Genomic DNA, 26,392 nt, shown 5'->3' with positions numbered 1-26,392 from the left:
CTCCGTCGGCATGAATGGTGGAAGAAAGACTGGTTTTCTCTATGGGTGGGCAGGCATAGCAGGACTCACAGACTTCCTCTAAGTGTGGATGGGGGAGGCAGGACTCACAAGTTTTCTCAATGTGTGGCAGGGGAAGTAGGACTCACAGGCTTTCCTTTATGTTTTGGCAGAGGAGGCAGGATACACAGGCTTTCTCTAGTTGTGGGTGGTGAAGCAGGACTCACAGACTTTGTCTAGGTGTGGGCCGGGGAAGCAGGGCTCGCAGGCTTTCTCTATTTGTGTGTAGTGGAAGCAGGGCTCACAGGCTTTATCTATGTGTGGCAGGGGAAGCAGGATTTACAGACTTTCTCTATTTGATGGTGGGTGTAGCAGGACTCACAGGCTTTCTCTGTGTGGGAAAGGAAGCAGGACTCACAGGCTTTCTCTGTGTGGGAAAGGAAGCAGGACTCATAGGCTTTCTTGTGAGTGGGCAAGGGAGAGAAGGACATTCAGGCTGTCTCTATGTGTAGGCAGGCTAAGCAGGACTCACAAGCTTTTTCTGTGTATTTGTGGAGGGGGAATCAAGGCTCACAAGCTTTCTTGATGTGTCTGCAGGAGAAAGGACTCAAAGGCTTTTTATATGGGTCCATCCAGCAGTTAAACAGCTTTGAGCTCAGCATCTCCTTTATTCTATGCTTCTCCAAGAAAAAGACTGGTATTAGGATAATAGTCTGTAGTAGTAGTGGTAATCCAAGCCAGTGTTTTCTTTCTGCAGGTCACCATTCACTGGCCAGGAGATGCCTGTTTCCAGTGGCTCAGGATTTATTGTGTCTGAAGATGGACTCATTGTGACAAATGCCCATGTCCTTACTAACAAGCAGAGGATTAAAGTAGAAGTAAAAGATGGGGCTCATTATGATGCCAAGATCAAGGACATTGACCAGAAGTTGGATATAGCACTAATTAAGATTGACCCTGATGTAAGTACATAACCATTTGAATCACTTTGTAGATATATTACATTACTTATATGGGACTGATCTTGTGTTTGAGCTTGTATACTTCTCCAGAGCTACATTCATAATTCTGCTGGTTGTCACTAGAAACAGTCGGCAAGCTTGCTATCAGACACATCCCTTAATAGCATAGGCTGAGTTCACACTTCAGTTATTTGGTCAGTTATTTTCATCAGATATTGCGAACCAAAACCAGCAGTGAAGCCTACTCAGAGATAAACTATAATGGGAAGGTTTGGAAATGTTCTGTGTTTTTGACCCAGATATGGCTTTGGCGCACAATAATTGATGGAAATAACTGACCAAATACCTGAAGTGTCAACTCACCCCAAGCAGAGCTTTTATAATGCAAAAGGCCAGTAGTTTTTTCCTATATTGGATTGTATTATGAACTTCTTACCCTTCTAGTGCCAGCAACCCACTAGGGGCTGGGAAGGTGGTGGGCCATTGTCTCAATGAACTTATTTATTGATATGTACCTTCCCATAGAGTTCTTAATGTTAATGAATATAAGATGTCTCCTCGTTAATAGTAACTTAGGATATAGGCCATCAATGTTGGAACCCCAAGGGCCTCCACCATCTGGCAGAGCAAGGAGTCTTTGGGCTCAGGCACAGCAGCCCATCAGTACCTCACGATGGGCCATTCAAGCCCAACTGCAAATGTAAAATCTCGTTTATAGGCACCTCTTCCAGTTCTCATGCTGGGCCGATCATCTGACTTACGACCCGGAGAATTTGTGGTGGCTTTGGGCAGCCCATTCTCTCTACAGAACACCGTCACCACCGGTATTATCAGCACAACCCAACGAGGAGGGAAGGAGCTAGGTCTGAAGGATTCTGACATGGATTACATCCAGACAGACGCCATCATTAATGTGAGTCTCCAGCTTTACATGCTGTGCTATATGTAGGAAATCAGAACTCAGATGTAAAGGTTTATACTTGATGGTACTGTGCTTCATTAATACTCTTTATCATTTCTTTCTTTTTTGTTTTAGTATGGAAATTCTGGAGGACCTTTGGTGAATCTGGTAAGTATTTACTAGGAACTTTTTTTTAAATGTGCATTGATATATTTTACATTTTGCTTAATATTGTCAATGTGACTTTACCATCAGAAGACTCTCCTTACAATATTTTTCTGTTGGAGTAACTTAAAGGATTATCTGGTTCAGAGAACAGCAGAGAGCAGCTGAAAAGCTTGTTATTGACTTTGGAGGACCCAGCACATGCATGCATAGCATGGACCAGTGGCGTACATAGATATCATGGATCCCCTCCCTGTGAGATTTCTGTCAAATTTAAATGGAGGGATTTTTAAATACAAAACAGTCGTGCTGTACTTCACCCATTTTACCCAACTTCTATGTCAGCACAATGTGGATCAGGTGCTTCATCAATATAGGCACTCATTTAGAACTTCATATTTCTGTATGTATTTACACCAGACAACTGGCATAAATATATTAATAACTATCTGGTATAAAGCTATAAAAGTTCTTCTTCCCCATCACAGTGTATTATAAAAATGTTCTTTTTGCAGCCACCACTAATGAGAGCTCAGTGCATAGGAATTTATACAGTTACCATTGCACCTAATGGAAGCTGGAAAAATCTATATGTACTGAGCTCCCTCTAGTGGCAGCTACAGGAATATGCAGTGGTTTCACGTCTGGAGGCAAGAGATGGAGTTAATCGCCGTCTCTGTCTCACTCCGTGCGCCATAGAAGCTGCATGGTTTGTCTCCAGGAGCACCACTGACATGGACATTGTTTTTTTTATCGATTACGGTGTAATCTTTTATTTTTCCTGTGGTTTTGCTGCAGAGAAACAGAATACCTGCTGCCAGATTCTCTCATGGATTAATGATGATCGTTAGGGTTTCTCTGGAGCACTAATTTAGCTTTAGTCCACCATCTTGACCGCGGACAGCCGCTCTGGTACCTAACATCCCATAATACCATGGCTATATACAATCTAACAGAAGTTACAATATATTCTTCGGTGACATATTTGAGATATTGTATCTCTTATAATAAGATATGTTGGAACAGAGAAGTATACAACAAAATAAGATGTTGTCTTCAGCACCATGGACAGGTAATGTGCTGTGCCAGTCCAGCCAGTGACATAAGGTGCGCAATCTAATCTAACATGGTGGCTCTGCCTTTAGGGGACAGTTGTCGTGGAGTCTCGTTGAGCCAATGGCTATCCTTCTCATCCCTCTCAACACATAGAAAATGACTAGAGATGAGCGAACCGAAGTTGACAAAGTGGAATTCGATCCGAATTTCAGGAAAAATTCGATATGCACCGAATCTAAACTTCCTCACGCTTCGTGGTAATGAATCGCATTTTTTCCTAAAATGGCTGCTGCACGTGTTAGGACATGGAGCAAAGAACTCTGGGAACAAGGGATCACCCACAATGCCATGCATGCAGCCAATCAGCAGCCAGCCAGCCCCTGTGATGTCACAGCCCTATAAATAGCCTCAGCCATCTTGGATTCAGCCACTCACCAGCGTACTTAGTGCAGGAGAGATGTCAGCAGGCGCTAGGGACAGTGCTAGAAAAGACTTTTAAACTTTTATTTTGCTGAATAGAAGTGCAGGGAAAGGAGAGGGAGGAATCGTTCCACAGTATTGAAGCAGAACAGGGTTCAGTAGGGGAGGTTACAGCCTGGGTAATAGGAACAATCCTATTACACCTTGCTGCAATGACTGGGGATCCAAATTGCCATTATACAGCTCTGTAATTCCAGAAAACTGTTCTTGCTATTGGGGTGCAAGTGTTGTTTGAAACAGGCATTAACAGGGTTTATTACAAGGAAATATTTCTATGTCTTATTGGCCCTTGTGCGGTGCAGTTATATGTTCTAAAGCATTTTTTGGCTTGTATTTGTGGGAAAAAAGGGCTTATTAGCCGTTGTGTGGTGAAGTGCGAAAATTACAGCCCTTTTTGTCATGTATTAGTGGCAAAAAAATATATATTTGTCGTTCAGCGGTGCAGTTATATGTTTTAAAACCCCTTTTGGCGTGTATTAGTGGCAAAAAAGATATATTATTTGCCGTTCAGTTATATGTTCTAAAGCCTTCTTTGGCGTGTATTGGTGGGAAAAAAAGGGCTTATTAGTCGTTGTGTGGTGAAGTGAGAAAATTACAGACTTTTTTGGGGTGTTTTAATTTCTATTTTATTTATTTATTTGCTCTAACAGTATGTCAGACAGAGAAGTGCCAGGCCCTGCACAGGGGAGTGGCAGAGGCCTAAATGTTTCTGGCGCAGGCACAGGTCGCAGCAGAGTAAGGGGACATAGCAGCAGGAGTCGCAGCGAGAGGCCTGAGCTCCCGGTGTCATCTAGCAGTCGTGTCTCGGCCAGCAGCCCAGCAGTTCTTGAATGGTTGACTCGGTCATCCGCTTTGTCCCAAGTGACATCATTACACCCCCCGCCCAGAGTTGGTAGGTTCGTCAGACACAACCCTTAGATGGCATTGTCCGGGAGCAGGCCCTGTGCCCTCACCTGTCCTCAACCTGCCTCTGTCCTTTTCTGTTCACTCAGCCAGACAAGTATTATATGCTGTGGGCTCAGCTCAGATATACAGCGCTAGCTACTAGAGGGCAGTCAGCAGCTACTGGCCAGCCAAGATGTGGAGGAGACATCCACCGCTTCCTCCAGTAGGTGGGCAAGTAGTGATGAGGAGAGTGGCGTGGGAGCTGGTGTTGCGAGTGGTCAGGCTCCATACCCAGAGACTGTTGAGGAGGACATCAGTGACGTGCAGACAGTACTCGATGATGATGATGTAGCTGATTGCACTTGGGAGCCGGGTGAATTAGGGGTTTCATCATCATCATTGGGAGAAGAGGGTGGCAGCTTGCCTGTGAGGCAGCGGCGGCACCAGCAAGTCGCTAGCGTGGTTAGGAGTCAGCAGGGTGGCAGCAGTGGGAGGTCAGGAGCCAAACATGTCCGTAGTAGACCACCCACTTCACAGGAGCCTACCTGCCCGGAAAGTAGTGGTGCAGGGGTTCACGGAAGCAGCGGCGGTAGCAGTCAGTCAGTGCGGAGTGTTGGGGGTAAAATCACCTACTCGGCGATGTGGCAATTTTTTTGTTAAGCTGCCGGAGGAGGTGAACATGGCCATTTGTAGAATCTGTGGGCAGAAGGTGAAGTGAGGCCATGTTGGCACCACGGCCCTGCGTCAACATACTGTATGCAGTGTCACCATAAAGTGGCCTGGGAGAACCGTGGCTCCGATGTGGTGGTCCAGCCTGCCACAGCAACCGCTGCATCACCCAGTGGCACGCACCCGATTTCAGGCAGTCAAGGCTCCTCCTCCTCGTCAGTGATTCCATCAGCAATTGATCACCAAAGCTGGTGCTGCAGTCCCTCCTTTTCCAAGTGGTGAACTCTGCACCTTTCAGAGAACTGATGTCTTGTGCCGAGCTGAGGTGGAGAGTCCCAAGCCAGTCATTTCTTTGCCAAAAAGGCAGTACTAGCCCTGCAAACACATGTAGAACAGAAAATGTGAGCCTGTCGGTGTCTGCCAAAGTGCACGGCATCGCCGACGTGTGGAGCTTTAACTACGGTCAGGGACAATACATGTCCTTTACGGCCCACTGGGTAAGTGTGGTTCCTGCACAGCCATACCAGCAGCTTGGCCAGGAGATGCCACTTCTGCCTCAAGGTTCTCATGCCGTTGGTCCTGCGACAATGTCCACCTCTGCCTCCTCATCCTCCACCGTGTCCTCAGCCTCCACTGCAGAGACAATTCACAGTACCCCTCCAGCATACCACATGTGCAGGGCATGGCGGTGTCACGGTGTTCTGCACCTCGTTTGCCTGGGGTAACAGAGTCACACAGGGGAGGAACTGCTCCATGTCCTTCATCAAGAAATCGAATCCTGGCTTTCTCCGTGACAATTTAAAATCGAAACCATGGTGACCAACAACATGGTGTTGGCGCTGCGTCCTCCTGATGCTGCTGCTGCAGCCACCTCATTGTGCCACTCTGTGGTCTTCTCATGCTGCCACTCTCAATCATGATGCCACTCTGTGGCCTTATCATGTTTCTGCCGCCACCTACACACTATCATTGTGCCACCCTGTGGCCTCCACCTGATGCTGCTGTTGCCACCTCCACACTCTGTCATTGTGCCACCCTGTGGCCTCCCCCTAATGCTGCTGCTGCCACCTCCACACTGTCATTGTGCCACTCTGTGGCCTCCTTCTGATGATGCTGCTGCAGCCACCTCATTGTGCCACTCTCTGGTCTCCTCATGCTGCCACACTCTGTCATGGAGGCTTCCTCCTCATTGTGGCCTCCTCCTCATTGTGCCACCTTGTGGCCTCCTCCTGATGCTGCTGCTGCCACCTCCACACTCTGTCATTGTGCCACCCTGTGGCCTCCTCCTAATGCTGCTGCCATCTCCACACTGTCATTGTGCCACTCTGTGGCCTCCTCCTGATGCTGCTAGTGCAGCCACCTTATTGTGCCACTCTGTGGTCTCCTCATGCTGCCACACTCTGTCATGGTGGACTCCTCCTCATTGTGGCCTCCTCCTTATTGTGCCACCCTGTGGCCTCCTCCTGATGCCACCTCCGAACTGTTATTGTGCCACTCCTTCTAATGCTGCTGCTGCTGCCACCTCCACACTGTCATTGTGCCACCCTGTGGCCTCCTCCTAATGCTGCTGCCACCACCACACTGTCATTGTTTCATTCTGTGGCCTCCTCCTGATGCTGCTGCTGCTGCTGCAGCCACCTCATTGTGCCACTCTGTGGTCTCCTCATGCTGCCACCACCTCCACACTGTCATTGTGCCACCCTGTGGCCTCCTCTTGATGCTGCTGCTGCAGCCACCTCCACACTCTGTCATTGTGCCACTCTGTGGCCTCCTGATGCTGCTGCCACTAGAGATGAGCAAATCAAAGTTGACGAAGTGGAATTCAACCAGAATTTCCGGAAAAATTAGATTTTCACCAAATCCGAATTTCCACGCGATTCGTGGTAACGAATCACATTTTTTCCTAAAATGGCTGCTGCACGTGTGAGGACATGGAGCAAGGAACTCTGGGAAGGTGGGATCCCCCATAATGCATGCATGCAGCCAATCAGCAGCTAGCCAGCCCTGTGATGTCACAGCTCTACAAATAGCCTCAGCCATCTCAGATTCTGCCATTTACCATTGTACAGAGATGTCAGCAGGCGCTAGTGACAGTGTTGGAAAAAACTTAATTGTGCTAAAAAAAAAAAGATTTACAAGTGCAGGGAAAGATTATTCAAGGTGTAGGGAAAGGTAAGGGAGGAATCATTCTGCAATATTTATGTTGAACAGGGTTCAGTGGGAACAATCCTATTACACCTTGCTGCACTGACTGGGGACCCAAATTGCCATTATACAGCTCTGTAATTCCAGCAAACCGTTCTTGTTATTGGGGTGCAAGTGCTGTTTGAAACAGGCATTAACAGGGTTTATTACAAGGAAATATTTCTACGTCTTTTTTGCCCTAGTGCGGTGCAGTTATATGTTCTAAAGCATTTTTTGGCTTGTATTAGTGGGAAAAAGGGCTTATTAGCTGTTGTGTGGTAAAGTGTGAAAATTACAGCCCTTTTTGTCGTGTATTAGTGGCAAAAGTAAAATATATTTCCCATTCAGCGGTGCAGTTATATGTTCTAAAGCCTTTTGTGGCGTGTATTAGTGGGAAAAAAAGGGCTTATTAGCCGTTGTGCAGTGAAGTGAGAAAATTACAGACTTTTTTTTAGGGTGTTTTAATTTCCTTTTAATTTATTTATGTGATCTAACAGTATGTCAGACAGAGAAGTGCCAGACCCTGCACAGGGGATGGGCAGAGGCCTAAATGTTTCTGGCGCAGGCAGAGGTCGCAGTGAGAGGCCTGAGCTCCCAGTGTCATCTAGCAGTCGTGTCTTGACCAGCAACCCAGCTGGTTGACTCTGTTATCTCTGTTTTGGATCCACTCCTGTTTTTTTTTTTTTGGCATTAGCAATACTGATGGATTACTGACCAAATGCTGACAGAGTGAAGGCGGATGCTCCACAGACAGGATCCGTTTTTTGGGGTTATTGTTTTGATGGATCAGAGGAAGGGCAAACTAATCAGTGACGTCAACACAAACTTACTGCTGACACCCTCTTCACTCTGTCGGGGGCTCTACTTGTATAAGCGTTTAATAGAACAGGTTCTGTAGACATCTATGTGGAATCAGCTGACGACGGTGTAAAAGGAGTGCGCTTCTTCTTGGCGCTAACAACGACCTGTAAGGCTGAGTTCACACTTGAGTTATTTGGTCAGTTATGGGTCCGTGACTGCCCTAATGAGTGAAGTGTGCAGTGATTCTAAGAGCGACGCCTGTCATCTGCATGTCATACTGACTCACAGTATTATTTCACTACCACAGCAGACTCCCTATGCGTGTTACTACAAGACACAGTGTTTTACACCACTATAAAGGCTCTCTGCAGCCAGGAAATAGCCGTTTTTTAACGCGATTCGCCGTGAATAAATTCAGATCGAACCGAATTTTTCCGAAAAATTCTGCAAGCTGGCCGAATAAAATTTTTGAAAATTCGCTCATCTCTAAAAATGACCTCTCTGCCAATCACTGACTGCTGTGGTGGCATGTCTCAGCCTGATTGGCTGAGCGATCATTTCCTGTGTGTCAAGAGGAACCAGGAAGTGGAGACCAGTGGTGACCAGGAAGCAATGGAACAGAAGTGGCAGGGTTGGAGTCCCTGACTAGTACTTTTCAAAATCTAGGAATATTCAGTCACCTTTTGTATCCAGCTTCTGATTGGCACATAGATGTTTATGGTGTTGTTTCAGCTAGAAAGCAAAAGGTGGCCATACACAATTCAGGAATGTCGACTGAACCCACCAATTTTGGCAGGACTGGCTAATTATCTAAAGGTCCCTTTACACGGGTCAATACAGTAGGCGATTGTCGGGGAGAAAGCGTTCTTGGGGGCTAAGGATTGCCTATAAAGTGTGATTGGTTGGGGTCTGAGGTCTCATTCACACATCCATGATGACATCCATGACAAGATGGTCAGTGGTTCATCTGAGAAGATGTCTGTAAAGAATCCATGTTTGGTCCATGTGTCTGTTTTTTGGCCTCCGCGTGTCATCCGTATCTCACATACACTGCTAGGCTAAAAATTAATTTCCAGAGCATATACTAGCAACAATCACAGACACAGTTATCACAGGCCCATAGACTATAATGTGTGTAAGGGATCCATAATCATGGACAAAAATAGGACATACTTCCTTGGCGTCACCACAGACCCATGGTGAGTAGAAAACCACTAATGCTTGAATACACACATTCAAGACAATAGTTTGGTGTGCTGTGGAGACCACGGACAGCGAACATCCATGATTCACTGATGTGTGAAAGGCCTAATACACAGAACTACAAGAAATGAGCAGAAAGAAGGGATCATGGTACTCTCTGGAGTGCTGTAGAGTACTCAATTCCTATCACGGGGTCTCTCTTGCCACACTGATATGTAAATCCACCATTTACTTGATAAGGTTGAGGTACAATACCAAGTACAGCCACATGGATATGAATGGCACTATGTTGGCTACAGAAATGAAAGAGAACTTCAGGAGGCACTACATCTCCTAGACTTAAACCTCCGATGATAAAACATCAATCAATATCTAAAAGCCATAAATGTTGGATGGGATAGGTTGTGAGATGGCACTGTAGAGCAGTAATGGAGGAGAAGGTAGAAATTGAATGATGAGGACTGGACTATCCATGGTCAGAACATTGTGCATTTTGGCTACAATGATGTGTTTAGTGTGTAGTGAGGGGATTAAGACAATTTTCATGACACATCACTTATCCTATAGCTATTAAATCTGTAATAGAGCCCTGGGGCATAAGACTGCTGACGGCCTCCATACGGCAGGGTTATATGTACAGCAGCAGATCCACCACAAAATAGTAGATTTATCTGCGGTGACTGCACTTGTTGTGTCAAACATTTCCCATGATAGATAACTGCTAGACCTCATGTCCCTTCTTGTACATTTTATCCCAGGTGCTTGCTACATGTCACATAGTAATATTAATGTAACTTGTCAAGCCAGCTTTTCCACCTCTAGTGCTAGATGAATGCAGAAGGGAAGGAAGAATGTGTGTGACTGAGGTACAGGCAATGCTTCATGTATGGAGACTTCTTATGGTTCTCTTGTCTTGACTGCTTGGCTTGTTTCTGGATTAAAAGGGTTTTCCAAGACTTATGTACTGATGACTAGTGCTGAGCGAAGCTCAGCATCCAAAGTGGAATTCGGTCAAAATTTTAGGAAAAATTTGATTCTAAACGAAGTGAAACATTTTTCCTAAAATGGCGGCTGGTTTTGTCTTAGAAAGTACGAGGGGGGGGGGGATACTCAACTCATCCACTTACTCGTGCCTGATCCCTTGCTGGCATCATCAGTGATGACGTCACCACGCGATCATGCTGGAAGCGCGCAGTGCCGTCATCACACTCAGCGCAGGTCCTTCGACAGGTCTTTTTCAATCAAGAGAGAAATGGACTGCCTCTGTATGAGCAAGTGGATTTTTTTAAACCCAAAAGGTCATATTGCACTAGCGTATTACCGTTTTTAATGGCCGTTAGACGGGTGCACTTCTGCCTAAGCGGTCATTAAAAATGGTCCTATTGATTGATAGTCTGAATGGGGTTTTAACATAGTGATTCATGACAAATTAATTTAAAACTTCACTCACTGACCTATTCTCTGGAAAGGTTATCAGTATCTGATAGGGGGTTGTGGGGGTCTGACACCACCTGAGACCCCCGCCGATCAGCTGTTTAAGAAGGCAACAGTGCTCCTGTGAGCGCCTTGGCCTTCTCCCTTCTCACCGAGCTCAGCGTCATATATTGTTTAGTGACTGTGCTTGGTATCACAGCTCAGCCCCATTCACTTCAATAGGGATGAACTGAGCCTAGGCAATGAGACTGATGAACATGACATCACCTGGCCTAGGGAAAGCTAAAAGAAGGCATCAGCGCTACAGCGAGCACCAGTGCCTTCTCAAACAGCTAATCGGCAGGGGTCCCAGGTGTCTGACCCCCATGATCAGATACTAATAACCCTTGGCTTGTTTCTGAATTAACCCCTTGTCTATTGTTTTGGCTTTACCAGCCCTTCCTGCTTATGACTTTCTTTCTACATCTGATTGGTCTGCTACCTGTGAGCTCTGCAAAATTACCTGGGTCCCTAGCAGCCATGTCCAACCAGCTTCACAGCGGGCTCTGGTGAATACCTAGGGGTAGCTTTAAATCTACTAACTGGAGTGGTGAAGGAAGATGGGTAGTAGTGGTTTCAGAGGGTGACCCGGTATTCCTTTTTCACCTCTGCATGCATAACATAATCACATGCCTAAAATAAAGTTTTTTATGGAGCAGATGTAGCATCCTGTGGAACAAATGCAGGGTCTGATGCAGCTGTTCCAAGATCTGGCAGGGAGGCTTCAACATCAGAAGGCTGCACTTGCCTGAAGTACAGATGCATCACTTTTTCCTACAAATTTGCCAAAGGTCTAAGATAAATCTTCCAGACAGGTTCCTTGGCAACAGAAAATTGTCACCTTCCAGGAGAGTTGCAAGTTATATTTTATTTTTGAGGCCACACGCATCTAATACTGAAGAGCATCAGGTGGGTCTCATCATGTCTCTTCTGCAGGGAGATTCAAAAGCCTGATCATTCTCCTTGGATTCCAAAGCCCCTGAACTATCTATCACCTGTAGAGTAATTTTTTGCAGCCTTAGACCTTTTATATGCCGAATTACAATGCAGGGCAGTGGCAGAAGCTAAGCTACTCTTTCTTCATCAGGGTTTGTCAGATTGTTTAAAATATATTGTGGTTAACTACATGCAGACTGTCCTTGGAGGAGGTCATGAATTTAGCCATTAGACTTGACTAATATTAAAGAGAGAGCACAAAAAAGAATGTTCTGCCTTGCCAGCCACCTTACGTAAACCCGAGACCTGCCCATTATCATCCTACAAGCCCATGAATTTAGGATTCACTATGTCTTCTCGGGATCATAGAACCTAATTGAAATATTAGGGATTGTGCTTCTAGAGTGCAGATGCTGGCCATTTGCTCAGAAATTGCCCCAAGCGTTCCAAGCCGGAAAACGGCAGCAGCAAAGCTGTTCCCGGTAAGACCACATAGGTGGCCAGTTATTCCTATTATTTCTAAGCGAGTATTTTTGCCTGTCTCTATTTCCTTTAAAGAAAGTGTGGTTTCAGCTCAAGCCTTAATGAATTGTAAGTCTGCAGCTAATTTTTTAGGTTCTCAGGCTGCCCAAAAATGTTCAATTCTGTTGCGACAGCTTTCCAGCCCAGTCTGTATAACAACAGTGGTATGCCTTTTGTCTCAGGGTCCTGTTAAGTTTACTACCCTGCTGGTAGCCATAGTTGTGAGGTCTATTCATTTTAATTAATTTCCTTCTTTGATAATTTGCCTACAGAACTGATTTTGGAATTCCCTTGGTTATGTTTCCACAACTGGAAGAAGGGGGGCATGGCATGGTTAGATGGAGTTCCAAAGCTTTTGAATCTTGTATGTTTCTCTCCATTTCTATTACTTCTTCTCACAGCCCATCTCTATCTGATTCAGGATTTTGCAGATGTATTCTATGAGTCAGGTTGTGAGACACTTCCTTCTCACTGAGCTTATGATTGTGCTATTGTGCTTTTCCCAGACTCCAAGTTTTTAAGAGATGAATTTATAATCTCTCTGGTCCTGAAAAGCAGCCATGAAAGATTATATCTAGGATAGTCTTTGTAAGGGCCACATTAGACCTTCTGTTTCACTGGTGGATGCTGGATTTTTCTTTCTGAGGAATAAACAGGGTGGTTTAAGACCCTGTACTGTTTATCATGAACTGAATAAAATGACCATTAAAAATCAATATCCTCTTCCACTCATTGCATTGTTCATAACTGGTAAGAAGATGAGTGGAAGGTGGCATTTAATGTCCCCGAGGGTCACTATGAGTATTTGGTAATGGCATTTGGGTTGAGTAATGCCACTGCTGTTTTCAGAATTTGATTCAAATTCACAGGTAAACTGCGAAGAAAGGCAGAGGGATTCCATAGGCATATATAATTTAAGCACACATAGTTTGACTCCAGATGAACTTTCTGTGCTTAATAAGGGTCTTAAATTTGCCCCAATATATAGAGGAAATAAATTTGAAACATATTTGGATGTGCATAGATTCATAAGGAAATTAAATATATGTAAATATTTGAAAAAGAATCCAATAAAAACTTCCAATGCGCAAGATACCAAAATATACACGCATCTGCGAAATAAATCCACTTTTTTCCCAGATAATAAGGAAAATGAGTGTATAGAAGCTTTTAAACGTGGGGTTCTCAAAGGGCTAGATCAATTAGATATAGGAGGTTTAAAAAAGAATAATTTAACTAAAAATGAAAAGGAGGCGTTAAAAACTCTGGAAAAGAATGATAAAATAATTATAAAACCAGCAGATAAAGGTGGAGGTGTAGTTGTTTTAAACCATGAGGACTACAACACGGAAATGCAGAGAATTCTTAGCGACACTACTACATATAGAAAATTGAAAAGGGATCCCATATTTGAATATAAAAAACACTTAAAGTTTTGTTAGATAGGGGTCTAATGCAAAAAGTGCTGAATGAGAAAGAATATCAGTATTTAAATAACCTGTACCCAAAAACTCAGACTATATATTATTTACCTAAGATTCATAAGAATGCAGAACGCCCCCCAGGGCGACCCATTGTCTCAGGGATTGACTCAATAACTAGCCGTGTATCCGAGTATATAGACATTTTTTTACAAAAATATGTGATTATTACACCATCATACCTACGGGATACAGGGCATATCCTTGAGGCTTTGAGAGAAATAAATGATTTACCCGAAAATGCTATTTTGATGACATTAGATGTCACCTCACTTTACACAATTATACCAAATGATATAGGCATGGAGGCGATAAGATTTTATTTGAATAGAGATGTTCAAATGTGTAATGAGCAAAAAATTTTCATTATGGATTGCATACAGTACTGCCTCGGACATAAATTATTTTTGGTATGCTGATAGTTATTTTCTCCAGGTGTCGGGCGTGGCGATGGGTGCGAAATTCGCACCCAGCTTCGCCAATCTGTTCATGTCCTACTGGGAACAGTCTAATATAGACCCGATTATTAAAGTTGAGATGGAGGGTGGTAGCCTCCAACTCTGGAGAAGATATATAGATGACTGCATCGGCATTTGGTATGGAACGGAGATAGGGTTAATGAGGTTTATTTCTCAAATTAATGCAAATAAGTGGAATATTCATTTTACCCACAATGTTAGTAAAAATACTATACATTTTTTAGATCTGGAGATCAGGGTAGATGAAAAAAAGATAAAAACTGTCACTTATTTTAAACCTACTGACCGCAATGGTTATATTGAAAGAAACAGTTGCCATCATGAACCATGGATCTGTAATGTGCCGAAGGGACAATTGAAACGTATCAAAAGAAATTGTACCAGTATAGAAGATTATGAGGCACAAAGTGACATCATAGTAAATAGATTTGTGGAAAAGGGATATAAAAAGGAAGTTCTGTTGAATCAAAAGGAAGAAATTAAGTTGGAAAATTTGGGTACTATTAAAAAGAAAGTGTCTGCGGAAGATAAAACACAGATTCAAGAAAAATATAAGTTTGCTTTTTCAACCACCTATTCTATTAATTGCCCCCATATTAAAAGAATAATTCAAAATAACTGGAAGGTTTTGCGAAATGATCCAGTTATAGGTGAACTTATTCCCCAAAAACCGCCCTTTATTTTTAAAAGAGCCCCCACTGTTAGAAACCGTATTGTGCACAGTTATGTGAGAGAGCCTTCTGGTGCACCGAAATTGCGCAACGGCTTCACTTGGTGCGGCTTCTGTCCATGCTGCAGAAATCGCACAAGAGAAGATAAAAAAATAATCAGAAAAGATGATATTGTGTCTACCTCCAAATCTATCTCTAAAAAAATCAGTGGTAGTATCTCATGCGAATCAATGGGAGTTATTTATGTACTGGAGTGTCCGTGTGGTCTCCAGTATATTGGAAGAACACTGAGAAAGTTAAAAGTTCGAGTTGGCGAACATATTAAAAATATTAAAAAAGGACTCGAGACTCAGTGTCTCTGCACACTATAAGAGGTTCCATCAGAAAGACCCCACGGGTCTAAAGTTTTGTGGTGTAGAATTGGTGAAACGTCACTGGCGTGGAGGTAATCCTGCCACACAGATTAATAAAAGGGAGGCGCAATGGATTTATGATATGAATACATTGCAGCCAAATGGACATAATATTGAGTGGGACATAAAATCTGTCTGTATGGTTTAATCCAAAATTTTTTTAGATGTTTTATTATATAACGCAAGTTTTTCCACTATGTTTAATACTATTTTAGTTTTGTGTAATTTATTGTATTTTAATGTATCTTGCTAAATGTATGTGTTATCAGAATTTATGTTGGCAATTTTATTATTTATTTTTTAAAACATATGTTTAAATATTTTGCCGGACAAACGGAAGTCCGTACTTGTTCCGAGGTCAATGACTGCTATATATGTGTTGACCTTTGGCGGCATTTGGATTACAGCCCCTGACGAAGCTAAGTGCGAAACCCGGGTCGGGTATTTTATATGCTTGTGAAAACTTGCCTTTTGTAAGTAGATTAAAGTATTCCTACTTTTAAATCCCGAGGGTATTGCACAATCTTTTTCTGTCCTTCATTAGGGTAATTCCCGACTGTCTTCGGATCAGGCTTTTCGTGTGACTGTTATCACAAGGGGAGATTTCACTGTATATTGCAGGCGGACATCCATTTTTTTGCATGTGAACTGGGAGACGTAAGACAGTTGTCTTCATATATGCGCAGCTGAGTAATAGGTTGCCGAAAATCTTCGCATGGTTTATATGGAAGTGTGAGATCCGCCTGTATATTATTGTATATGGATTTGGAATTTTTTGTTTGTGCATCATACGAATTTGGCACGTTGCTTTCTGGTTCTTGATCCTGTATACTGCTTTACAAATTAGCGCGGCACCCGTTAAACCTATTTCTACTTTGATTAAGGACTTTGAACCTGTCCTATTAAGGGCACCGCAGCTGACTGTCCATTGGTCCACACCCACCAATCTGTTTCTGTCTGTCACAGGTAAACTTGTTGTAGTTGATCTTCATGATATACTGGTATTCTCCCCTAATTAGCTATTTCACGTCAGGCAACTGAGATCTGTTCTCCAGGGACTGAGGGAGAATCATTTGTACACCAAATTTGATTTGTGCTTTTTGAGTGCAGGAAATTCAGAGGATACATTCTCACCCCTCATGTTACACTGGCGACCTGTGTCTGTAACTGCCCCACTATCCTGGGCAGACAAAGGTGTTGCTCCACTCACCCTGTGTGTATTGGGGCTAGTATTCAGTTAAACTTCTCTGTAGAAGTGCAATGGTTAACCTTCCCTATTTATTCTGGGCTATTTTACACTCCTTTGCCTGAGAATTAGCTTCCTAGCTTGTTAGTGTTCCAGTGAAGGTGTGCTTATCTGTTTCTCTGCCCGTGTACCGTATCTCTGCCTGTTCATCGATTCGGATAATCTGCTGCCTTCCCTGACTATAGCCATTGTTGCCTGCCTTGACCTTGGACCAGTTTCACAGATACGGACAAACTATGCCCTGATCTCGGCCTTTGCACTGGTGTGGGTTAGCTGCCAACTACAATGTGACTATTCTTAGAGCAAAGGCTAGATTCCTGTGAAGGGGTTGAAGGGTTAAAACCAGGGGATCACCAGGATAACACTCTAAGCACTAGACCAAACTCAAACTGGTTAGGCTACTTTCACATTAGCGTTTTTTGCGGATCCGTCATGGATCTGCAAAAACGCTTCCATTACAATAATACAACTGCATGCATCCGTTTTCTATTGTGTCAGAGAAAACGGATCCGTCACCATTGACTTACATTGTGTGTCAGTACGGATCCGTTTGGTTCAGCTTCGTCTGCAAGCAGCGTTTTGGTGTCCGCCTCCAGAGCGGAATGGTGACTGAACGGAGGCAAACTAATGCATTCTGAGCGGATCCTTTTCCATTCAGAATGCATTAGGGCAAAACTGATCCGTTTTGGACCGCGTGTGAGAGCCCTGAACGGATCTCAGAAATGAAAAGCCAAACTGCCAGTGTGAAAGTAGCCTTAGTTGGTACAGTGAGTCCACACCCATTGTTCGTTACACCTTATGCTTTCTGAATAGAACCAGCTAAGGCCCAGGGCAGTCATTGTTGACTAGGTCCAACCAACTTCTCTCACAGCTTTACAGAGATTTCTTGGGTTTGCCAATTACTGTATTATAGAAAATATTAGTAATTTGTTCTTCTATGGTCAAGTCTTTAACTGATCTCATCAGGGAGCTCATATTCAGAATTGGTGTCCAGAGGCAGTTTCAACCTTTAAAACTCTGAAGCAGGCCTTTATGGAAGCTCCAGTTTTGGTTTAGTCCAACCTTTTACATCTCTTTTTTGTGGAGGTTGATGCACCTGAAGAGGGAGTGGGATGAGTTTTGTCTCAAGGGTCACCCTCACTGACCAATCTGTGCCCTTGTGCTTGTTTCTTGAGTAAGTTTTCTCAGGCTGAAAGAATGATGTGGGCAATTGGTAGTTATTATCTATCAAATGGGCATTCAAGGAGCAGCAATATTTTTTGGAGGGCACCACAATGTAGCTGAAAGACAGGGGCATAACTACCATAGCGGCAGTCGGCAGACCAGGCGACTGCTATGGGGCCCAGGGCAAGAGGGGGCCCAGTCGTTGTTGGGATCATCTCCTCTTCTACTGGAGGGTGAAAGCTTGGTCAGGACTCTACCCTCTAAAGGAACAACTTTTAGCAAATGAGGCAGTGGAAAAATGTCCTGTGTGGGGGGCCTGGTTTGATCCTTGCTATGGGGCCCTCTCTATGTACACCACTGCTGAAAGAAATTGTCATAGCAGTCTGTAGGACTGAGTTGGGGCTGTGTCCTAGCATCTACATATTATATCCTCTATGTACTATATCTTCACCACACTGAGATCTGATCAGAAAATAATATACATATTACTACTTTATTTACAGGCACAATATATGATTATAAAGAAACCAGAATATTTATTCGCTTTTTAAGCCTAAAAACATTATTATTTTCAATCTGATATGGATATTGGGGCTCATTTATTAAGACCGGTTGAGACGCCGGCCTCTCCATAACTTCAGAGTATCCAGTGCCGGTCTAAGGCCCCATGCACACGGCCGTGTTTCACAGCCGTGTGCGGGCCGTGGAACCGCGGCCTGGATCCCTCCTGAGAGCAGGAGCGCACGGCGTCACTGGTTGCTATGACGCAGTGCGCTCCCTGCTGCCGGCACAGTACAGTAATACACTGGTATGATCTATACCAGTGTATTACTGTACTGTGCCGGCAGCAGGGAGCGCACGGTGTCATAGCAACCAGTGACGCCGTGCGCTCCTGCTCTCAGGAGGGATCCAGGCCGCGGCTCCACGGCCCGCACACGGCTGTGAAACACGGCCGTGTGCATGGGGCCTAACCCTGGGTTCACACCTGAGCGTTCTGAAAGGAGAGCTCTGTATGTGCGATTGTACCGGCGTTTACAATCGCGCATACAGAGACAAGCGAACGCCCATTGTCGCACGTTCCCGAATATATATGTACGGGAACGCGCGATAAAACGCCCCAAAAAAGCTCAAGAACTTGTTTGCGCGTCGGGCGTTTTACAGCGCTAACGTACGCTCTGTAAAACGCCCAGATGAGAACCATTCCCATAGGGAAGCATTGGTTTCTCCTTGTTGAGCGTTTTACAGCGCGTAGGAACGCGCTGTAAAACGCTCAGGTGTGAACTTAGGGTAAATGTAAGCCAGCAACCTTGCTGCCTTACATTTAGACCATTTTCTACACCTAAAACAGGCCCGTCCCCTTCCCCGCACCACACCCACTATTTTAGACCTGGCGTGAGCATGGAAAAGTCACAGATTGCGGCGTAAATAACCTTAGCGCCGAAACCTGCGCCTAGTACAGGCATATTTCTGATTGTAAATGACCCCCATAGACTTTTATTATGGTTTAAATGTGGAAGTAAAATAATATCTAAAGAAAAAACCTGGAAGTCTCTCAGAGGATTCAAACCTGGGATCTCTACATCCAAAACTATACACTTACTACAAAGCTATAGCATGACCACATAGAGCTGCATGTTTTTCTATGTCTAGAAGCTAACACACATTACTGGTGTCTTTATAATCATATACTGTGCTTGTGAATAAAGCAGTGATCTGTAGATTATCTTTCTAAGCAGATCTCAGTGTAGTGAAGCTATAGTACATAGTGTATATGATTGGAAATGCTAGGGCACAGCTCTGCCCTCAGCATGCTGATGTCTAAGGCTACTTTCACACTAGCGTTTACGTTTTCTGGTATTGAGTTCTGTCATAGCGGCTCAATACTGGAAAAAAACGCTTCAGTTTTGTCCCCCATTCATTGTCAATGGGTAAAAAACTGAACAGAACAGAACGGAATGTTCCAAAATGCATTCTGTTCCATTTAGTTGCGTTCCCAGACCGGAGAGCAAACCGTAACATGTTGTATTTTTCTTTCTGTCCTGGGATGCGGAGCAAGACGGATCCGTCATGACCCCCAATGCAAGTCAATGGGGACGGATCAGTTTTCTCTGCCACAATCTACCACAATAGAAAACTGACTTTCAATGGAGTTAATGACGGATCTGTCTTTGCTATGTTACAGATAATACAACCAGATCCGTTCATAACGGATGCAGACGGTTGTATTATCAGTAACGGAAGCGTTTTTGCTGGACCCTGACGGATCCAGCAAAAACGCTAGTGTGAAAGTACCTTAATCCTGTCAATCAAGTAGAGGGGGGAGCTTGCAGAGCACAGGGGGTGTTACAGAGCAGTGCTCCAAGCATTCAGCCCCGCCTCCTGGTGCTTGAACCTCTCATTTGCATGTAAATAAAGACGCTGATTTCTCAGCAGCTGTTTAGCATACAGACAAAAGAAAGGTATCATTTTAATCAGCACAATAAGCCCTATTAGGCAGTATGTCTGGTTTAATAAGGTTGATTCTGGTGACAGAGCCGCTTTAAATATCAATACAGCAGAGAGAAAGGGAGAATTTAGAAATGTGTACCTGGATGTAGAAAAAAACTGCAGAAAGGGCTTGCGGTGATATGATAAGAATTCTTAACCCATTTCTGAACAATAAAGACTATTTCCTCCCATTACAGAGAGTATTGGTAGTCATCTGGCCGGGATTAAGCTTAGTATATTAGCGCATGGCTACCAGCAAGTCTAGATAAAACCATTCAGACTGCCTTCCAGTTAATTGATTTAAAAAATCCTAATTTAGCCACTGGACTTTGATTTCTCCAAACTTGAAGTCTATGTCACTGGTAGTTTTTTTTTCAATTCTCTTTTTATTGAAAGTAATAAAACAGGTAATACAAATAAAGTGAAACATATTGTTACAAACAATCTGGTATAAGGAGCATTAATGCAGAATAACAGGCTATGCATAATATAGTTTAAGGCTCAGCCCTGCGTATTTGGAGTAGTAGACTTACTGCGTCATGTAAGGACTACATAGGCGACAATGTGAGGTTAACAAAGCATTTTCCATATATGCAAAACCTCTAGACTGTCATAACTGAGGCTAACCAAATATCCGTGTGTAATACCAGTGTAAAAAGAGGGGGGGGGGGTATGAAAAAGGGCTAGGGAAAGTGAGGGTATGTTTGTAGACATAACATTTAGTGGTTTCAATACAGTGCTTAAGTGCCTAGTGTGAGAGAGATAACTAATGTGTCACGGCCTATGGTCGTGACTCTTTGAGCCGCATGCAGTTGCCAGCGGTTAGGTTGGTTGTGTACCGCAGTGCTAGGCGGCTTGCTGTCAAAAGCATGCGGTTGCACCTGGCAACCTGTCTTTGTAGGTGTGCACTTTGTCTGTTTGGTGTGCACGGGGTTTAGTGTGTGTGCATTTCCCTTTAAGTGGCTTTCTTACCCTCTCTGGTGTTGCAAGGGTTAACTCCCTCCTTGTGTGTGTGAGTGGATGTGGTCGCTTGGGCTATTTAGCTTCCGCTGGAGACCTGAAGCTGAGGGGTACTCCAGCCATGCTCTATGCTAGAGTCGTCCTCCTGGTCTCTTATACCATCTGTCCAGTGAGGGCCACCCTTGTGGTCATAAAACAAATGTATAGATGTTAAGATTATGTTTGTGTAGTGTCTATCCTTATTGCAGCTATGGTTCTGGTTTCCTGTGTGATTTGTGTGTGTGCGGTGTCCTTTTATGTGTGTGTGGACATCAGCACTTGTGCGCGGGTTCCAGTCAGTGTGTCTGTGGCAGGTAGGTGTGGAAGTGGTTTCACTTACCTGCCATTTTCATATGCTGTATATGTTACTCCTTGTGGCTTGGCCAGTTGAGACTCCTGTTCATCCGTGATGTGGAGGAACGGGTCATCTTACCCTGCTCCTAGTCCAGGGATTTCCTGAGGGCTAGTAGGGGCCCGAGGTTCCGGAGTATGAGCCCTCCTACCATCTGGGTCGGCTCATACGGTTAGGAGTCAGGGTCAGAATTAGGGATGCAATAGGAGGTGACCTGCTCCCTGATCCTATTGTCCTGGCCTAGCAGCTTCCCTATTCCTTTAACATCGCACGTTTGGGGGTTTCCCCCATTCTCAGCCGTGACATGATGTTGGTTGAGTGAAGGTGCCAGCTATAAGTGGGGTGGGGGTATAGGCAGACTTGGTTGTGTACCTTCTCACTAGAGGTATTTCAAGCTACCCCAAGAAGCGACTTTCACTAACAGCTCTCGGGATGGGAGTAAATAAGCAGCTTCCAGGCTGTGAGTGAGAGGTGGGCTGAGCGCATACTAAGTATGTGGTCGTAGGAGTGTGTTATGAAGCAAAGTGTCTGTAGGCTCTCCATGGGCCCCATATCTTCAGAAAGGATGAACGTTTGTGTGACTCCCAATGAGCCAATTCCATATAACTGGTGAACCTTACCTGTCCATAACTGGGTTACGGGTGCTTGGTCACTTTTCCAGAGAGAAGGTAAGAGTAAACTTGCAGCAGTGGGTAGGTTGTGTTTAGAGGGGGTGAAGTCGTCTTGTGGGCACCAAAGAAGAACTAGTTTAGGTGTCAGTGATAGACTAATAGAGCAGATTTGGTTTATCAAAAAGCTCACGTCTGTCCAAAAGGGTTGTACTTGTGGGCAAAACCACCAGCATTGGTCCAATATATCAGGCCACATCTCCAGCATTGGTCCAATATATCAGGATTAATTCTACGTAGAAACTCTGGGGTCTTGTACCACCTGGTCAATAATTTGTATGAGTTTTCCTGAACTTTGATACAGCAATTAAACCCATGAGAATGGGTTAGAATGAAAGCTTTATCTGGCTCTGTAAGTTATCTCAAGCTCTCTCTCCCAGTTCCGTAGAAAATAAATTGTCGGCGGCATGGCTGAGAGAATGGATTTATACATCTGAGAAAGTAAAGTTTCAGGGAGCTTAGTCTACTCCAGCAGTTGTTCCAACCAAGAGCTGGTTCTAGAGGGGTTATAAGGCAACGTTAGGTTTCTTATGTCTCTACGAAAATCTAGAAGATGGAGAAAAGGAGCTGATTGGACCCTGGGGAGTGTTAGTATGGTAGTCCAGTTCAAACTACCATCTAGCATAGTGATCTCTTTAAGGGGGAGATTAGACAGCTGGGACCACACTCCCGAAGATTGTATAACCTTCGGTTGTCTATAGGGCTGTAGGAGATCAAGAGGTAGATTAGGAGAAGGGAACTGAATAATCAGAGCTTCATAGAGTCCAGACCAGGTCAGCGCAAAGATTTGGAGGGGGAAAAATCATAAGGGATGCACATCTACTCATTTGTACAGCCTTATAATATGTATGTAAGTCCAGCAGACCAAAGCCTCAAAATCTTCTTTCTTTTCTTAATGTGGCATTTGCGATCTTAGAGGATCTTCCGCCTCAGAGGAAAAAGGAGAACAGCTTACGTATCTCTGTAAAGAAGGTGTGAGGGAGTTGAATGGGAAGGACCTGCATTAGATAGAGGAACTTGGGTACTATGTAAGTTTTTAGAAAGTTTTTCCGACCCATCCAGGATATAAAGGGGATTCTAAAGGATCTGAGCTGAATCCGGACGGATTGCAAAAACAGAGTATAGTTTAGCAAGTACAGCTCATTTGGACTGGCTGATATATGGATCCCTAAATATTGTACACTTTTAGACGTCCAAACAAAAGGTGTAGATTTCTTTAATGCAGTGATAGTAGAAGCTGGGCAAGAAATGTTTAATGCTACCGATTTGCTATAATTGATCTTAAAATTAGACAGGGTTCCAAATTAATTAAATATGGATAGTAGGCGAGGGAACGAGACCAAAGGATTAGATGTCATGATCAGGAGATCATCTGCGAATGCTGCGGTCAGGTGAACATGTGTACCTACTGAGAATCCATGTATCTCAGGGTCTTGCCTAATCTTACGGAGAAGAGTTCCCATTACCATAATAAACAGGGCAGGGGAGAGTGGGCAGCCCTCCCTAGTGCCATTGAGTATATTGAACGAAGGGGACAAAGTGCGGTTTATTTTTATTCTTGCCGAGGGGGTGGAATAGAGAGTAAAGATCGCTTGCACGAATTGGCTTGGTATTCCAAAGCTGGATAGGGCTGCTGACATAAATTTCCAGCTAACCCTATCGAACGTTTTTTCCGCGTCAGTATTAAGTAAGGTAAGGGGAGTATGTGTACTTTGCGCCCCTTGATATAAGTATGAGCAGACGGATTGTATTTTCTTTTCCCTGTCTGTCAGAGACAAAACCCACTTGTTCCTGATCAATGATGAAAGGGAGTACCCACTTGTAAACATTGGGCTAAGATTTTTGCCCACCATTTGGCGTCAGTGTTCAGGAGTGAAATTGGGCGGTAACTCCCGCAGTCCAGTGAGTCTTTTTTGTCTTTTGCAGATCACTGTGACGTGAGCTTCTAGGGCTTGATTTGGCAAAGTGCTACCAGTAAGAAGGGAGTTACATAATGTTGTGAAGTGAAGTATTAAGGTTTTCTTAAAGGTTTTATAGTGTTGGATAGTAAACCCATCCGGACCTGGGCTTTTAACCGATGGGATAGAGAATAGCACTTGTGAGGTCTCTTTCTCAGTGATAGGCAATGTTAATTGTTTCGATTGCGTTGCGGTCAAAGTAGGCAAGTTGAGGGATGAGAGGACGGCTCCTGTGGAGCCCAGCATGGTAATCGGCGGATTGGGGTGGGGGATAGGTTGTATAAGTTAGCATAGAAATTTTGGAAAGCCTTTGCAATATCAGCTGTGGACTTGCAAAGGAATCAGACTGTTGTTGTTTTTAGCATAGCTGTCATTAGTTTATTACCCTTATCTCCGTGTGCATATGCTTTACATTTTGCACGACAAAGTGCTTTGGCTGATTTAATAATGTTTTTTAGCTCAGTTCGCAGTCTTGATAAGTCTTGGGCATTCGCTTTTGCATTTGACCGTTTGTGTGAAACTTCTAGTTTAGAAATTTGGGCTAGAAAGGTGTCAATTGCTGCCTAGCGAGTCTTTTTTTATATTTCAGAGCCCAAGGCTATAAGTTCCCCTCTAAGTACAGATTTGTGTGCCTCCCATATGGTAGAAGGGGATATTTTTGTTAATGTGTTAAATTTGAAGTACTCCTCTCTAGAGCTAATGAGCTGTGAAATATGTAGGGGGTCAGCAATTAAAGTGTCATTGAGACGCAAAGTCCATTACCTCTGGGGCAGATTTCTTCAGAGAATATGAAGGTATATTGGGGCATGATCGGAGAGAGTGTAATGTTTTTCCATGTTAGCCCTCGTAACCAGTGAGATATAAGCAGTAGAAAGGAAAAGATAATTTAGTCTAGAAAATTAGGATTTGTCTTGGGAGTAGAAGGTGTAATCAATGCAAGTAGGGTTTAGGGTTCTCCAGGCATCTGTGACTCCTAAGTTTTTCAAAGAACTCTTAAGGCGACCCAAGAGGTTTGTGTGATATTTGCGTACGTTTGGAGGAGGAATCTAGTTCTGGGTCCATGGGGAGGTTAAAGTCCCCGCCTAAAATAACTAATCCCTCCTTCTAAGATGCCAATAGCTTGAGCCTCCGAACGAGCCACTGAACTTGTCCCTTGTTGGGAGCATAGAGGTTTGCTAGGGTAACTGTGGTATCAGCAATTGTACCTTTGACAAAGAGATAACGCCCTTCCCGGGTCAGCCACAGTGGAAGCATGTTTAAATGGAAGTTGTTTGTGAATGTCGATGCTAACGCCTCTGCTAGAAGAAGTATAAGCACTATGAAACCATTGGGAGAACTGTCTAGGTGGCAATTTAGGCGTCTTACCTATTTTAAAGTGGGATTCCTGAAAGGTGAGTGTGAAAACCAGGATAGGTAAGAAGCCGGCTAAACCCCAGCATAGTGGGGGGGGGGGGGGCTAGTTTGGGTTTACCTGATTTCCTCGGCGAGACTTGGTGCCAGTCATCTGCGCGAGGGGGAGTAGGTATTGGATCACCTTGGTCTGCGGGCATCCAGGAGGGAATGTCGATGGGAGGAATTCCCAGTGGCTCCCAGGATGGTGATTTGTTTGCCATTTTTTGCGATCGCCAGGCCGAAAGGGTAAAGCCACCAAAATGGTGTTGCCGAGGCTTTTAGTGCATCTAGAAGCAGGCGCATGGTGCGGCGCTTGGCTAATGTGGATGGCGCCAGATCTTGGAAGAATAAAATGTCTGCGCCTTCATACCTGAGCTGTGTAGCTTCTCTGCTAGTTTTCATAAGTGCCGCAGTATCTACGTAGCTCAATATAATTAAGTAACCGAATCAGGGGGCACACCACATAATCTACGGAGTGCAAGGGGCGGTGAGAGAGAACATTAAACCAAATTGACCCAAGAGAGAGTCACTAGAACCACCCCATAGATGCACATCCGACAATAAATCAGTATCAAACATATATAAAGTTTATTAGACACACCAACAGACACATTAAAAAATTGTATACAATTCGAACAAAGTGCGGTATGTAATAAATAATATATAACCAGCACATGCAGGTCCACTGAGTTGCCCCACCATAGGCAACAATGTAAAACACCAGCATATAAAAATTCAATATAGAGTATAAAGCAAATATGACATAGGGTAAGACCTCTAGAAATACAAACAGACCTGAGTAGGGTCACAATAAAAGGGCCAAACCTACATGAGCGGCTGGTTCAGTG

General features: G+C 44.1%; 1 protein-coding gene across 1 annotated transcript in view; it reads left to right on the top strand.

Moving 5' to 3' along the window:
• HTRA4 (HtrA serine peptidase 4) overlaps positions 1–26,392 on the top strand; it is a 55,344-nt gene that overhangs the window by 16,171 nt on the left and 12,781 nt on the right. Inside the window, exons 3-5 of the mRNA XM_044282983.1 lie at positions 755–959; positions 1,678–1,872; positions 1,996–2,028. Of these exons, the coding sequence (XP_044138918.1) occupies positions 755–959; positions 1,678–1,872; positions 1,996–2,028 (433 nt within the window). The remainder of the gene's footprint in view (positions 1–754; positions 960–1,677; positions 1,873–1,995; positions 2,029–26,392) is intronic.

This window comes from Bufo gargarizans, chromosome 2 (assembly GCF_014858855.1).
Source record: "Bufo gargarizans isolate SCDJY-AF-19 chromosome 2, ASM1485885v1, whole genome shotgun sequence".
NCBI lineage: Eukaryota > Metazoa > Chordata > Amphibia > Anura > Bufonidae > Bufo > Bufo gargarizans.
This window is presented reverse-complemented; position numbering and strand designations above follow the sequence as displayed.